A 14,640-nucleotide genomic window follows, 5' to 3' on the forward strand; every position below is an offset into this window, starting at 1 on the left:
AATTTCTGCGCAACGTTTACGAGGTTTGGGAATATTGTGGTCGTGATCTTCTGATGTACATTTATTTCATTATAAACTCAGCACGCATGACTTATATGAATCTCATTTTTTGTATTATGTGTAGGGGTGGATCATTTCGCATATCTGACCACTAACTAGTTATAAATGTATGAAACGAAGTGCAAATGTACACTCCAAAATTATTGAATCAGAATCAGTTTTACTTGTATCACTCAGGTGTAAGGAAATCGAAAAACAAATTGAATGTATAATAACTGAAACTGATTTTATTATGTGACAGTGTAAAACTGTTAAAAATTATGACTATTATTTTTTTTTTTTACTGTTGTCTAGCTGCTGTGCAGTTTTTGGCTTCGCCGAAGACGGAATAAATTGAACGATGCTCTAACTAATCTTCGAGTAATCCAGAGAATAGCGAGAATAGTAACCGCCAGAACTGCGTAAACGTCGAAGAGATTGAGCTCCATGCGGCTCATATTTTTCCCAGGGGAACTCAACGGCCCTCGAGGATGACGGGACGCATGTTCAACGTGCCAAACAGCCGAATCCAAGGGGGACATCGGCCTATCCTTGTACTCTCGAGAAAGCTCCTTCATTCGGCGGGAAATGCTGAGAACAAATTATTCATCGTGTCTGATTATTGAATCAAGTGAGTAGGCCTGAAAACGTCGTCTTAACACCGAGAAACAAAAAAAAAAACAAAGCGATGTACTTGCATAAAAGAGCTAAGTTATCAATTACTTTTACAGTTGCATTGTACGATTCTTTCTCTTTTTTTAAGAAAACCGCGTATATTATACATGCGATTTCAAAAAAAAAAAATAGATTCTTGTGTCTGTGAATAGATCATCTACCGATCTCTTGATCTCATAAGCCATTCGCTGATGTAACCCGTCTCAGATCATTCGTCACTGAATTACTTCGATCTACCCTCCCAAAATTTCAATCTCATTTTCTCCGCCGAGTGAATAGTTGTCTGATAAACTTACTGAAACTTGATTCGCTCATTAATTTCGAACGTCTGTTTGTTACTTTGCCGTTTTGACACTCCGTCGACTCGATGCATTCTTGAATGAAGGAATCGCAAGATATTTAAAACGCAAGCTTTGTGACCAAAAAGATACATGAAAATTCATGTTCGAAATAACCGGGTGCCGTTTCTCGGTCAAAAATCAGTTCGACATTAAACTGAAAGTGACTCAATTTTTTTCAGCCATCCCTCACCTGTGATCATGAATGGCTCTGTTTAGTCTTTCCAAAATCGTTTCAGTTGTAAGGGACTCGTAGTCGAGAGATAACGCAACCCCCTTTTTGACGAGTAAATCAATGTTCATGTACTGATCCACGTAAAATGGCATTCCAACCAGCGGCACTCCCCACCAGACGGCCTCTTGAGTGCTGAGAAGTCCAGAATGAGACCAAAGGACTCGGACTTTTGGATGAGCTGTGTGCGAAGAAATTGTTCAATGACATTTCGGTCCTACGATTTCGGCTTCATATGTTACACGGCAAACGTTTTGGCATTGTTCCGTTCAAAACTTTCAACGAAATTTCGGACAAGGGAAATTAAAATTTCAATCAATGAATAACGTATAAGCGACAAAATCAGACGACCGAATTTGGTCGATAAATCGCCCGTAACATTTGATTACTCACCCAAAACGTCGTTCTGTGGCAGCCACTTTCTTATCATCACGTTTTTTGGCCTGCCCGGCAAGTCAGTGGCCTCAAATTTCCATAAAACATGCTGCTTCAGCTGACCTAGCGCAGCTAGAATTATTTTTATTTTGTCCGATCCCAAGGTGCTGCTTTGTATATTAGATCCAAATGATATTACAATTGCGCCGTGTTCCGCATCGTCGAGAAATTTCCGAATATCCTGGTTAAAACATAAAATATTAAAAGACATCAAGGTTGAAGCTTGCAATGTCAGTGTAACGAGTATAAATTTTATGGAATACGAATGAGCCGCTGGAACTACCCAACTTTCATAGGATATAGCACAAAAAATTAAGTGGAAATTTAGTATAATTTGTCAGTTGAAATTCATTTGGTATTGCTATTTTCTAGAACCTTCGATATTATTAGAGAGAATGAATTTTATGTCCACATTTTGTTTATGTTACAACGTTACTATAAATATCAACTCCGAGGTGATAATCTACGCAGCAATTAATCAGATTTTCCTTCAGAAATACTTTCTATATTTACTCTTGGAGAATTACTCTTGGAATCAAACAAAATGTATAAAAACTTGCTTGCTCGATCGGTAAAATGGCAAACAGAAGTAACTGTGCACATTTTAATCAATGTATACATTTCTGGACGGAACGAGAATATTACAATTTATCACTCCTTTTAAGACTAATCAACAAGTAAACCAGGCATAGTACGGTTCCTAAAGACATTTATTTGAGAAATCCATCGAGAGGAGAAAGTGGAAAATAAATCCAGAGCTGTCAAACCTAAAAAAATTAATGCCATTGCAAAAGTGAAGTATACATAGCAATAAATTAAGAAGAGATAAGTAAGTGGAAGTATTAGAATTTACGAAACTATTTTGCACAAAGTCGCTGAAACAGATTTCGTATTTTCAGCTCTCTATTCAATATTACTCTTTGTTGATCATGATCTATATCGGTGCAATTTTGTGAAATGAAATACTTAACAATGGCAGCATATTGGAAAAAGTGTCTCAATGACCTTGTTTGATCCCCGTAATATGGCAAGAAAAACAACAACACTTATAATTGATAAAACTTCGTTGAAAATCAGTCCAGCAGTTCGTGAATTCATCACAAACTCATTTATAAAAGTAGCAGTTTTTGCGCCACATTCAAATATTTTACGTAACAAGAAAACTTGAGGCCTTTCAGACAACTGTGCACCCTATTTTACTTCCAAAAACATGAGCACAGGTTGGCAAAAATTCTGTCAAAATCGATTAAGCGATCCTCCAATTTTTCCCCGACAAACAGAAAATCGAACCGTTTTACTCACAGCTTTAGCTCTCTTTTTACCTGCCTGAAGCTGTTCAATATTTACCTGAGGCAGTGGTTTCGAATCCTTGATGTGCAATCCACCGACTTCGATTACGTTCGGAGGTGAAAATGCTGCCGGATCTAAAACCGCGTAGCTGTTCGTCAGCATGATGCTGACGTTTTTCTCGATTTCGCTGACCGATCTGGTCATCTTTCTGCCAATGAATTTCTCAGCGAGTTCCTGCTGTCTTGGCATGTAGTAGAAGTGGCGTAAGAGGTCGTCAATCTCGTAGTAAAAAAAATTCATTGTCCTCTCCCAAATACTGAAGGGCTGAGTTTTCCCGAAATAAGGAAAGGTCCTGATTGCTGGCCAATTATTGCCCCCCACAACGTCTTTTACCCAATTAGGTGCGCCGAATGGTGTGAATCCAACTATAGCTGGATTTCCTTGAACAATCTGAAACACCGGAACGGACAAAAGGGAGGAGTTGGTTCACTGCCATTCAATAAGCGTGGAGGTTTTTGAATCACAAGCGGGACTCGAATTTACGATTCATATTTTCAAGTCTTTTGACTGGATTAGTAGTTGAATCTTCCTAGATTCGCGTTTAGTCTGAAGGCGTTTTACTCTACCTCCCACATCCCGTAAAAACACTGGCCATACGTCAAGTCCTGAACTATGACGTCGATCTTCGTGTGTCTGACCATTTCTAAGGCCTTCTTGGCTCCGTCGGTCGCCATTTGCCGTTCACACATGTCGTTACCGATTTCGTGGATCAGCCACGCCATTTGCGTCACACTTACTTGTAACCATTCTACTGGGGAAAAGTCTTGGCTTTTGAGAAAATTGTCCATAACGTGCTCGAACACCTGTCATTAAAAAACAAAAGTTTTATACCGCATCAGTATCTCAACTTTTTGCAATTATCCGTTCAACATTTTGTTGATTTTATCGGTCCATATATTAACCAGTAATGCAGAGATGAAATGCCGGAAAATTATAACGGTACGCACATCATCTTGATGGGCTAAAACATTTGCGATGAAAAAATATTTCCGACATGGTTTCACCAAATTGCGAAACGATTTTAATTATTCCGACAAACTTTGGAAAAGTCTCATGAACTTCTTACGACTTCTCATTATATTCTTTCGTTTACTTTCACGGAGTTTAAATACTTTCAGAGATTTTATGAAAATTGTATGATTGCTTCTCAGATACTGGCACAGATTTTTACGAAAACTGCAAAAAATAGGAACTTATTGTTTCGGTACTTTTTCCAAAATACCGCTGAGAAATTTCCCTCCTAAGGAATTATCAGTAAACTACGTAGCTCTATTTTGGACACTTTTGAGCCACCACTACCACCCCCCCCCCCCCCCCCCCCCCCGCCCATTTAAAAACAAATTTTGTACATTCACAAATGAATACACAAGCAGTTTTTTTTTCAAATTTTTATTACTCGAAACATCCGTTAGAACAAATGGCCGGAACCAGCCACGCTTTCAAACCATTATTAACGGGAAAAGATTTGGATTCGACTTTTTGGTAATAATCAAGCTTAGTTTCAGCACGTGGTTGAAACCCGTGACTGCCAAAGAGAAAATATTGCGCGCGAAAAACCGAATGAAAATTAAATACCGACCGAAGTTGCGGTTCCGGTTTCTACCACTTTCGGCAAAAAATGCTAATTTCGCCCTGACGGAAAAAAACTCCAACTTGGGTGTAAGTTCGTACCTCTAACTTTCTTCTTATGGGAAATTAGCATTATCTAGGAGTTGGGGGTACGAATTTACACCCAAGTTGTGGTTTTTTTTCCGTGAGGGTGGCGGCAGCTTCGATTTCAGCCAATTTGTGGCCGAAACCGACGTTCGTGTCGTGTCGGGCATTCTCGGGTATGTTCGAGAAACGGATTTCCTCGTACAGTCTACACCGCTTGTTGAGCATAACCTCAGTTCGCCAGCCGGCGTTTAATCGTTAGGTGTGTCTCTGATTCTGTGAAAACAGTGGTGAGTATTTTCAAGAATTTTGTTTGCTTTTTCTGTTGTTAATTGGTTCATCATTGAAAACTTAAAAATTGATATAAGTTGTAGTTTTATGATTTTCGTGTTGAAAATTTTGTACCTACATTGTATTTCAAAAATAAAGTGGTGTCTTAATAAATTGTAGTTTTTCTTTATTTAACCCGATCGAATGATCTGTTACAAAGCTAGAAAAAACACTAGATTTCAGGGTGTAATGAAAATTCAACTAATCTTTAACTTAACCATACCAAGTTTCGATTTCGGTTACGGTGTCGGTTGAGAATCACGTTTCAGTCAGATACTAATCAGAATGCATGGGTTATAGTCTCAGAGCTAGCGACAAAATCGGTCATGTGGCTTCAGCAGTAATAAAACTCCGTTAGATACTTACCTGAATAACCTTTTCGGATAATCTTCGTGCTGGCAGGCCCGTGGGCGATGGGTGCGGGTGTAGGGGAGTCGGCAAAAAAAAAAAAATTAAAAAAATGTGGGCTCAGCAACTTTAATTTTTATCGCAAAGAGTCACTCTGTACTCCCAATGCACCCAAAAAAAAATTTCAAATCAATCGGTTGGGCGGAAAGGGTTGACAGCGTTAATTACAATTGAGAAAATAATAATAATTTTAATGTGGGCTCAGCAGTATTGGGTTTTCTTCTGACGCGAGTTTAATTAATATGTAAGCCCCCAAAAAATAGCCATGCAAAAATATTGGTGGGAACGTATTGAAAAAAATTATTGAAATCGTTGGATTTCGTTAGAAAATGAGCTTTTTTTTTTTGGGTGCATTGGGAGTACAGAGTGACTGTTTGCGATAAAAATTAAAGTCGCTGAGCCCACATTTTAAAAATTTTTTTTCCCCACTCCACTACATCCGCATCCACCGCCCACGGCCTGTCAGCACGAAGATTATCCGAAAAGGTTATTGTGGTAAGTATCTAATGGAGTTTTATTACTGCTGAAGCCACATGACCGATTTGGTGGCTAGCTCTCGGTCTATTATAAAACCACGTATCGCAGACTGGCCCTTCCCTCGGTGACCATGTAACTCATTGTCAGCGTAGCCTTGCATCGCCCCCCCCCCCCGCCGCTCATTCGACCCTACTCAAAGTAAATACATGGTTTACGGACAGCCCATCTCTGATTTCGTTTCATCATTTTTCTGTTTTGGTAATGGATTTTTGAAATATTTGTAGAAGTAATTTCAATTTTTATTTCCAAACGAAACTCACCTAGAATCTCAGTTTCTTTATTAGAACTTTGGAAACATCCTAAGATTTTTATTAAAATCTCCAAAAGTGTTCCGTTTACGTGAAAGTAATCAGCATCAAATCTAAGATAGCCAGAGTTTATAATTACTTCGCCAAAATTTTTCAGATATTTCTTCAGAAACATTGCCTTTAATCTTCTCCCCACCAATGATTTTTCAAATCTTTTTTACCCCCGGGCAGATAAATAACAACTTGGAATCGTATTAAGAAAGTCGAGACCAAGTTTTGTAAACTCAGTACTCGGAAAGCGTGTTAAATATTCTCTAATCCCTGGACTCGACAAAAAAAATTGAAGACTTTTTTCCAACGTAACAAGCGATAACTCACGAAAGATTGAGTTCGATTCTGCGTTCCTTCATCTTGGTCAAACTTTGTCTCGCGGAGACCAAGCGCGTAAATATTGTGCCCATTTCGCGCCAAGCCTCTCATGAGTTCGGAAAACCAAATGTGGTGAGAATTCGAGGGTAGCGTTGATATCCCCAAAATATTCAGAGTCGATGCAACAGGTGCGTTGCATGAAATTACGAAGAGTCCAATTATCACGGAACTGTAGAACGAGCGATCCATCTTTCAACTGACGTAGGCGAACACGAACTAACGGATCCGCTCTTCTGTAAGGACTGCAAACTGATACTGCAATATGCTCGACCTCGAATCGTCTCGGCTCGTCGGGCAGCAGCAATTTTTTGACCCATCTATTTTAATCATTCAATTCGCACACGCCATGCACTGTAAGCGATTCCACTTCTGCTTGCATACCTATATTCACACTCTCACTAATACGAACGAGACGTGATAGGCGAGTCGAGAATGCAAATAACTTCTCATAGCCGACGGCGAAAAATTGTGCATTCGCACGTCTGTGTTCTTACGAGATACATTAATGCACACTTACGCAATCATTCGTACTCGCTCAAAGTATAATTTTATTAATGTGTGCAGCAGATTCGTTTTATCGCGGTAATATATACATGTAAACTTTTTATCATGTGAGTATTTTTGGAAACTGTTTACTGTCATTGATAATTGCAGACCCTGAATAATTCTCAAAGTCAGTCTGTCCCAACAAAAGTGATTTTGTTGACGTCTACGCATTTTTTAAGCAAAATTCTTTTGCAATAAAAGTTTATCAGTTTTTACACCGAGTTTAAAATAAACTGTCTACAATAAAGCAATTAGGAGTTCAGCTGTGGTTGAAGAAGTCAAAGTCAAATCGATTGAGTTGAATGGTATGAAAAAAAAATCTCTTTATACAAAAGAGAATCAAAAACGGTATACACGAATGAAAAAAACTTGAATTATTTAAAAATTTCCAACTGATCAAATTAACAAAGATGAACAAATTGCCCTTCTTACTCTTATTGGATCGATAAAATTTTTTAGTTTACTGTTTTGAATCACAGAGTCACGTTTTTTGAATCGAAATCGTTTGAAATTTGCTTAATTTCTGCTAAATATGTACCCTCCACCATTATTTTTGTTTTTTTGTTTTTCCTTCTGCATAAAAGTAATGGCGTAATTTTGCATAAAGATTGGCTGAATAATAAATTTTGACATCTGTAAGTACGATTTTGCACTTTCACCGTCTAATTCAATCGTTCGCAATACCATTTATTTTACACATAAAACAGCAATGTTTTTCAGGATAGATTACGTAACAAATTACCCGAAGATGTCGGCAATAGCAGTAATTACTTTAATCAAAACACCTATAATGCAATTATGAACTTTGAAAAGTTGAGTGATAACTAACATAGCGCGATTGAAATTTAGTTGAATCGTTTTAGATTTCAACCTGAACATTCATCTCTGAAACTTTGTAAAACACATTTTCAATTCGATTTTCATGTTCAGAAAGTTATATAAGGAACTAGTTACAAAGCAACATAGTTGTGACTTTTTCTCACTCGGACTTATCACAATTTTCGTTCAAGGGGTAAAAACCAGGCAGCTAAAAACGTGGGAGAGTTTTGGAAATTTATATTCCGGATGCCAGTCATTGAATTCGATTAGGATTTTTTTTCGTTACAAAAGTACGTAAAGTGAGCTAAAATGATATTATTATTGTTTATTGGAACTCATAAACAACAGAAAACAGAGCCAATGACAATAACGTCATCCGTTTCGCACGGTGACACGTTTTGCGGTGCTGATAATCTCTCAAAAAAGGCTTGAAAAATTTACTCCGAATTCCAAGACGATATAATTTTTGGATAGTAGATCCCTTTTCACCTCAACCCTACACCTCATATTTCTTTTCCTTTTTGCCTTCAGTTAATGACCGATCAAGGTTAAAGTTCAAACTTTCGTCCAGAACTCACGACTTTTCGATTTGATGAACAAAAGAACACGATAATTGAAAAGCAACGGGCTCGTGATGGAAAACAGAAACAATGAAATTGAAATAAGAGATCTATGTCCAAATGAATGATTAGTGAAACCAATTTACACAAATCACAGTGTAAAACTGTTAATAATTATGACTCAATTATTTACCTATTGTAGTCTAGTCAATGTGCAGCTTTCGGCTTTGCCGAAGATGGAATAAGTAGAACGATGCTCTAACTAAACTTCGAGTAATCCAGAGAATAGCGAGAATGGTAACCGCCAGAACTGCGTAAACGTCGAAGAGATTGAGCTCCATGCGGCTCATATTTTTCCCAGGGGAACTCAACGGCCCTCGAGGATGACGGGACGCATGTTCAACATGCCAAACAGCCGAATCCAAGGGGGACATCGGTCTATCCTTGTACTCTCGAGAAAGCTCCTTCATTCGGCGGGAAATGCTGAAAACAAATTATTCATCGTGTCTGATTATTGAATAAAGTGAGTAGGCGTGAAAACGTCGTCTTAACACCGAGAAACAAAAAAAAAAACAAAGCGATGTACTTGCATAAAAGAGCTAAGTTATCAATTACTTTTACAGTTGCATTGTACGATTCTTTCTCTTTTCTGAAAAAAACCGCGTATATTATACGTGCGAGTTCAAAAAACAAATAGATTCTTGTGTCTGTGAATGGATCATCTACCGATCTCTTGATCTCATAAGCCATTCGCTGATGTAACCCGTCGCAGATCATTCGTCACTGAATTACTTCGATCGACACTCCCAAAATTTCAATCTCTTTTTCTCCGCCGAGTGAATAGTTGTCTGATAAACTTACTGAAACTTGATTCGCTCATTAATTTCGAACATCTGTTTGTTACTTTGCCGTTTTGACACTCCGTCGACTCGATGCATTCTTGAATGAAGGAATCGCAAGATATTCAAAACGCAAGCTTTGTGACCAAAAAGATAAATGAAAATTCATGTTCGAAATAACCGGGTGCCGTTTCTCGGTCAAAAATTAGTTCGACATTAAACTGAAAGTGACTCAATTTTTTTAGCCATCTCTCACCTGCGATCATGAATGGCTCTGTTTAGTCTTTCCAAAATCGTTTCAGTTGTAAGAGACTCGTAGTCGAGAGATAACGCAACCCCCTTTTTGACGAGTAAGTCAATGTTCATATGCTGATCCAAAAAAAATGGCGTTCCAACCAGCGGCACTCCCCACCAGACGGCCTCTTGAGTGCTGAGAAGTCCAGAATGAGACCAAAGGACTCGGACTTTTGGATGAGCTGTGTGCGAAGAAATTGTTCAATGACATTTCAGTCCTACGATTTCGGCTTCATATGTTACACGGCAAACGTTTTGGCATTGTTCCGTTCAAAACTTTCAACGAAATTTCGGACAAGGGAAATTCAAATTTCAATCAATGAATAACGTACAAGCGACAAAAGCAGACGACCGAATTTGGTCGATAAATCGCCCGGAACATTTGATTACTCACCCAAAACGTCGTTCTGTGGCAGCCACTTTCTTATCATCACGTTTTTTGGCCTGCCCGGCAAGTCAGTGGCCTCAAATTTCCATAAAACATGCTGCTTCAGCTGACCTAGCGCAGCTAGAATTATTTTTATTTTGTCCGATTCCAAGGTGCTGCTTTGTATATTAGATCCGAATGATATTACAATTGCGCCGTGTTCCGCATCGTCGAGAAATTTTCGAATATCCTGGTTTAAATATAAAACATTAAAGGACATCAAGCTTGAAGCTTGCAGTTTCAGTGTAATGAATATACAATTTACGGAACAAAAATGAGTCGCAGAAACTATCTAATTTTTATAGGATGTGGCAAAAAAGTGAACTTAAAATTCTCAATCATTTGAAATTCACTTGGTATCAATGTTTCGTAGAATAGATTAGTTTCCCAGACAATAACTGAAAAGATGTCCTTTCATAAATATTCACAATAATTTATTATAAAATGGAACTTGCTACTCGAATCTAGCGAAATGTAGAAAAACCTTCTTGCTGAAACGGTAAAATGGCGAAGATAAGCAGCTTTTTGCACATTTTAATCGGCTTATAAATTTTCAGATGGAAAAAGAACATTCCAATTAATCAGTACTTTCAAAAAGAATAAACAAGTGAAACAAGCATGGTACAATTTTCGAAGAAATTTATTTAAGAAATCCATCGAAACGAGAAAATGGAAAATAAAGAAGAGCCGTCAAACCTAGAAAAATTAATACGTGACTGGAAGTATAGGAATTGACAAGACTGTTTTCTACAAATTCTCTGAAACAGATGCTATTTGTTGATCATGATTAATACCGATGTAATGTTGTAAAACTAAATACTTAACGATGCCAACGTATTGGAAAACAGTGTCTCAGTGAATTTGTTTGATTCCAAGAATAAGGCAAGAAAAATATCAACACTTATAATTGATAAAACTTCGGTGAGAATCAGTCCAGCATTTCGTGAATTAATCATAAACTCATTTATGAAAGTAGCAGTTTTTGAGCTAGATTCAAATGTTTTATGCGACAAGAAAACTCGAGGCTTTTCAGACAACTGTGCACCCTTTTTTACTTCCAAAAACATGAGCACACGTTGGCAAAAATTCTGTCAAAATCGATTGGGCGATCCTCCAATTTTGCGTCAACAAACAGACAAGCGAACCGTTTTACTCACAGCATTTGCTCTCTTTTCACCTGCCTGAAGCTGTTCGATATTTACCTGAGGCAGTGGTTTCGAATCCTTGATGTGCAATCCACCGACTTCGATTACGTTCGGAGGTGAAAATGCTGCCGGATCTAAAACCGCGTAGCTGTTCGTCAGCATGATGCTGACGTTTTTCTCGATTTCGCTGACCGATCTGGTCATCTTTCTGCCAATGAATTTCTCAGCGAGTTCCTGCTGTCTTGGCATGTAGTAGAAGTGGCGTAAGAGGTCGTCAAGCTCGTAGTAAAAAAAATTCATTGCCTTCTCCCAAATACTGAAGGGCTGAGTTTGCCGGAAATAAGGAAAGGTCCTGATTGCTGGCCAATTATTGCCCCCCACAACGTCTTTTACCCAATTAGGTGCGCCGAATGGTGTGAATCCAACTATAGCTGGATTTCCTTGAGCAATCTGAAACACCGGAACGGACAAAAGGGAGGAGTTAGTTCACTGCCATTCAATAAGCGTGGCGATTTTTGAATCACAAGCGGGACGCGAAGTCACGATTCATTTTTTCAAGTCTTTTGACTGGATTCGTAGTTGAATCTTCCTAGATTCGCGTTTAGTCCGAAGGCGTTTTACTCTACCTCCCACATCCCGTAAAAACACTGGCCATACGTCAAGTCCTGAACTATGACGTCGATCCTCGTTTGTCTGACCATTTCTAAGGCCCTCTTGGCTCCGTCGGTCGCCATTTGCCGTTCACACATGTCGTTACCGATTTCGTGGTTCAGCCACGAAATCTCCGTTACACTTAATCGTAACCATTCTACCGGGGAAAACACGGGGCTTCTGTGAAAATCGTCTATAACGCTCTCGAATACCTGTCATTATAAACAAAAGTCAACCAAATTACTATCTGCAAGTCTATTTAAGTTTTTGCAATTATTCGTTTGAAATTTCTTAATTTTTGTCAGTCAATATATTAACCACGAATCTTGGGTTGAAAGGCTACAAAATTATAATTCCACGAATGACATCTCGAGGGACTAAAATTATTTTTCATGAAAGTACATTTTCGACAATATCGTAACAAAATTCTGCGTGATTGTGATAATTCTGACAAGTTTTGAAAAAGCCTTACGAACATATCATCGTCTTTCATTACACTCCGATTACTTTTACGTAATTCGAACACTTTCAGAGATTTTGTTGAGATTTTATGAATGGTTCTCAGATACTGGCACAGATTCTCATGAAAATTGCAAAAAATAGGACCTTACCAAATGTTCCAGAACTTCCTCTACAGTATCACTCAAAAACTTCCCTCCTAATCTCTGAATTAATTTCATCATTTCTCCGTTTCGTCAATTGATTTTTGAAATATCTGTAGAAGTATTTTCAATTTTAATTTCCAGACGAAAGTCACCTTGAATCTCAATTTCTTCATTGGAACTTTGGAAACATCCTAAAATTTTCATTAAAACCTCCAAAAGTGTTCCGATTACGTGAAAGTAATCAGCATCAAATCTAAGATAGCCAGAGTTTATAATTACCTCGCCAAAATTTTTCAGATATTTCTTCAGAAACATTGACTTTAATCTTCTCCCCACCAATGATTTTTCAAATCTTTTTTACCCCCGGGCAGATAAATAACAACTTGGAATCGTATTAAGAAATTCGAGACCAAGTTTTGTAAACTTAGTACTTGGAAAGCGTGTTAAATATTCTCTAATCCCTGGACTCGACAAAAAAAATTGAAGACTTTTTTCCAACGTAACAAGCGATAACTCACGAAAGATTGAGTTCGATTCTGCGTTCCTTCATCTTGGTCAAACTTTGTCTCACGGAGACCAAGAGCGTAAATATTGTGCCCATTTCGCGCCAAGCCTCTCATGAGTTCGGAAAACCAAATGTGGTGAGAATTCGAGGGTAGCGTTGATATCCCCAAAATATTCAGAGTCGATGCAACAGGTGCGTTGCATGAAATTACGAAGAGTCCAATTATCACGGAACTGTAGAACGAGCGATCCATCTTTCAACTGACGTAGGCGAACACGAACTATAAACAGATTCAGAATCGTCCTCTGCCACTATACAAGCTGAACTGTGAGTCTGTGAAGACTGATTTAAAATAGTTTGAACCGCTAATTACATATACAATCTTCTTTTTATGTTGCAAGCTACGTTACGAACCATTCACTTTTGTCATATTTGTTAAATACGTGTAGTTCAATGTCCACTTGGATATTTGTGTACTCTTACCAATACCAAGTCTGTCTTATAGGCGAAATTCCTCGGTGCGATAAGAAAGAATCAGTATACAGTCGAGTGAAGAACTAAATGACGTAACAGAATCATAGTAAAAGTTCAAGACAATAATTAAGTTGGATTTCATTAAAAGAATATGAATTCTCCGTATGAATCAAAATTCAAAACGGTAAATTGGAATGAAAAAAGTTAAGCTACTGGAATATTTTTTAAAAGTTCACATCGGCGTTTCATAATAAACCGCCACTTTCACTCTCTCAATTAGTTTGCTTCAGTTGACATTTTTTCGACTGTTTCACTTCCTCTCCCTCCTTTTTTCTCCAAAATCAAAGTTGACGTTAAAAAAATACTAGACAACCAACTGAATTCTCATGACTGCGACTATTGGAATTAAAAGAGTGAGTATGTAAATCTTTGTCAAACTTTACTTTACTTTACGAATTTAACTTTGATATCAATGTAAGGCATAAAAGAGTCTTAAAGTGATATGTGCGATAACGATTATCAGATTAGCTAACATGAGTTTCAAAATAGGGTTTGGAGAAAAAATTCGCGACAGAATATCAACAAAAAAAAAAGGATTATTGAAGCATAGATTTTTTCCAAATCTCAGAAACGGGATTGTTCCAATGAGCATCACACGGCCTTGGAATACAAATATTCTTTCTGAACGGTTCCTGAAAATGATTTTTTACGTGCATTTTCAATGGAAAACAGTTACATGGCACGGCACTTAGACTTGAACTAAAAGAGCCCTTAAGAGCAACCAAGATTGTAACCTCGGGGAGGTAAAAAATTTCAAAACTGAAACTCCAGTTATATAATACAGAATGTAAACAGGAAGCTAATTGTTTCGGATGAAGAATGTGACAAAAGTGATCGTTTAGTGATGAAAGGGGACACATAGTGACTTAATTAAAAAACAGTAGTTTTTCATAGTGAAAAAAGCAACCAGTTACCATACCAAAACTGGCCTTGTTCTTGATATCTACGATCGATCATGGTCCAAATTTTTTACGAAGCTAAAGAATTCCACTCATCGAAAGATGACAAAGTTTCAGAGTGTTCATGGGTCACAAACGAGTT

At 37.9% G+C, this 14,640-nt stretch overlaps 2 protein-coding genes across 8 annotated transcripts; both read right to left on the reverse strand.

Moving 5' to 3' along the window:
- Positions 1 to 43: 43 nt before the first annotated feature.
- On the reverse strand, positions 44 to 6,932 carry LOC124297930 (UDP-glucosyltransferase 2-like). 2 transcript variants are annotated; one of them, XM_046749372.1, is made up of 7 exons: positions 6,624 to 6,932; positions 3,636 to 3,872; positions 3,067 to 3,459; positions 1,678 to 1,900; positions 1,246 to 1,465; positions 1,011 to 1,088; positions 44 to 630 (listed from the first exon to the last, which is right to left on the reverse strand). In XM_046749372.1, the coding sequence occupies exons 1-7, from the start codon at positions 6,861 to 6,863 to the stop codon at positions 351 to 353; spliced, it is 1,671 nt and encodes a 556-aa protein (XP_046605328.1). In that variant the 5' UTR covers positions 6,864 to 6,932; the 3' UTR covers positions 44 to 350. The 2 variants fall into 2 exon arrangements, with proteins under 2 accessions (XP_046605328.1, XP_046605329.1); XM_046749373.1 differs by lacking the exon at positions 1,011 to 1,088 and having other exon boundaries at positions 6,624 to 6,930.
- Positions 857 to 13,373, reverse strand: LOC124297931 (UDP-glucosyltransferase 2-like). 6 transcript variants are annotated; one of them, XM_046749377.1, is made up of 7 exons: positions 13,079 to 13,373; positions 11,931 to 12,167; positions 11,362 to 11,754; positions 10,127 to 10,349; positions 9,695 to 9,914; positions 8,852 to 9,082; positions 857 to 881 (listed from the first exon to the last, which is right to left on the reverse strand). In XM_046749377.1, exons 1-7 carry the CDS (start codon positions 13,316 to 13,318, stop codon positions 872 to 874), a joined length of 1,554 nt encoding a protein of 517 aa, XP_046605333.1. In that variant the 5' UTR covers positions 13,319 to 13,373; the 3' UTR covers positions 857 to 871. The 6 variants fall into 6 exon arrangements, with proteins under 6 accessions (XP_046605333.1, XP_046605331.1, XP_046605330.1 ...); XM_046749375.1 differs by having other exon boundaries at positions 871 to 881; positions 8,793 to 9,082; XM_046749374.1 differs by lacking the exon at positions 857 to 881 and having other exon boundaries at positions 8,564 to 9,082.
- Between the last annotated feature and the right edge of the window lie 1,267 nt (positions 13,374 to 14,640).

Source organism: Neodiprion virginianus, chromosome 2, assembly GCF_021901495.1.
Source record: "Neodiprion virginianus isolate iyNeoVirg1 chromosome 2, iyNeoVirg1.1, whole genome shotgun sequence".
NCBI classification, from domain to species: domain Eukaryota; kingdom Metazoa; phylum Arthropoda; class Insecta; order Hymenoptera; family Diprionidae; genus Neodiprion; species Neodiprion virginianus.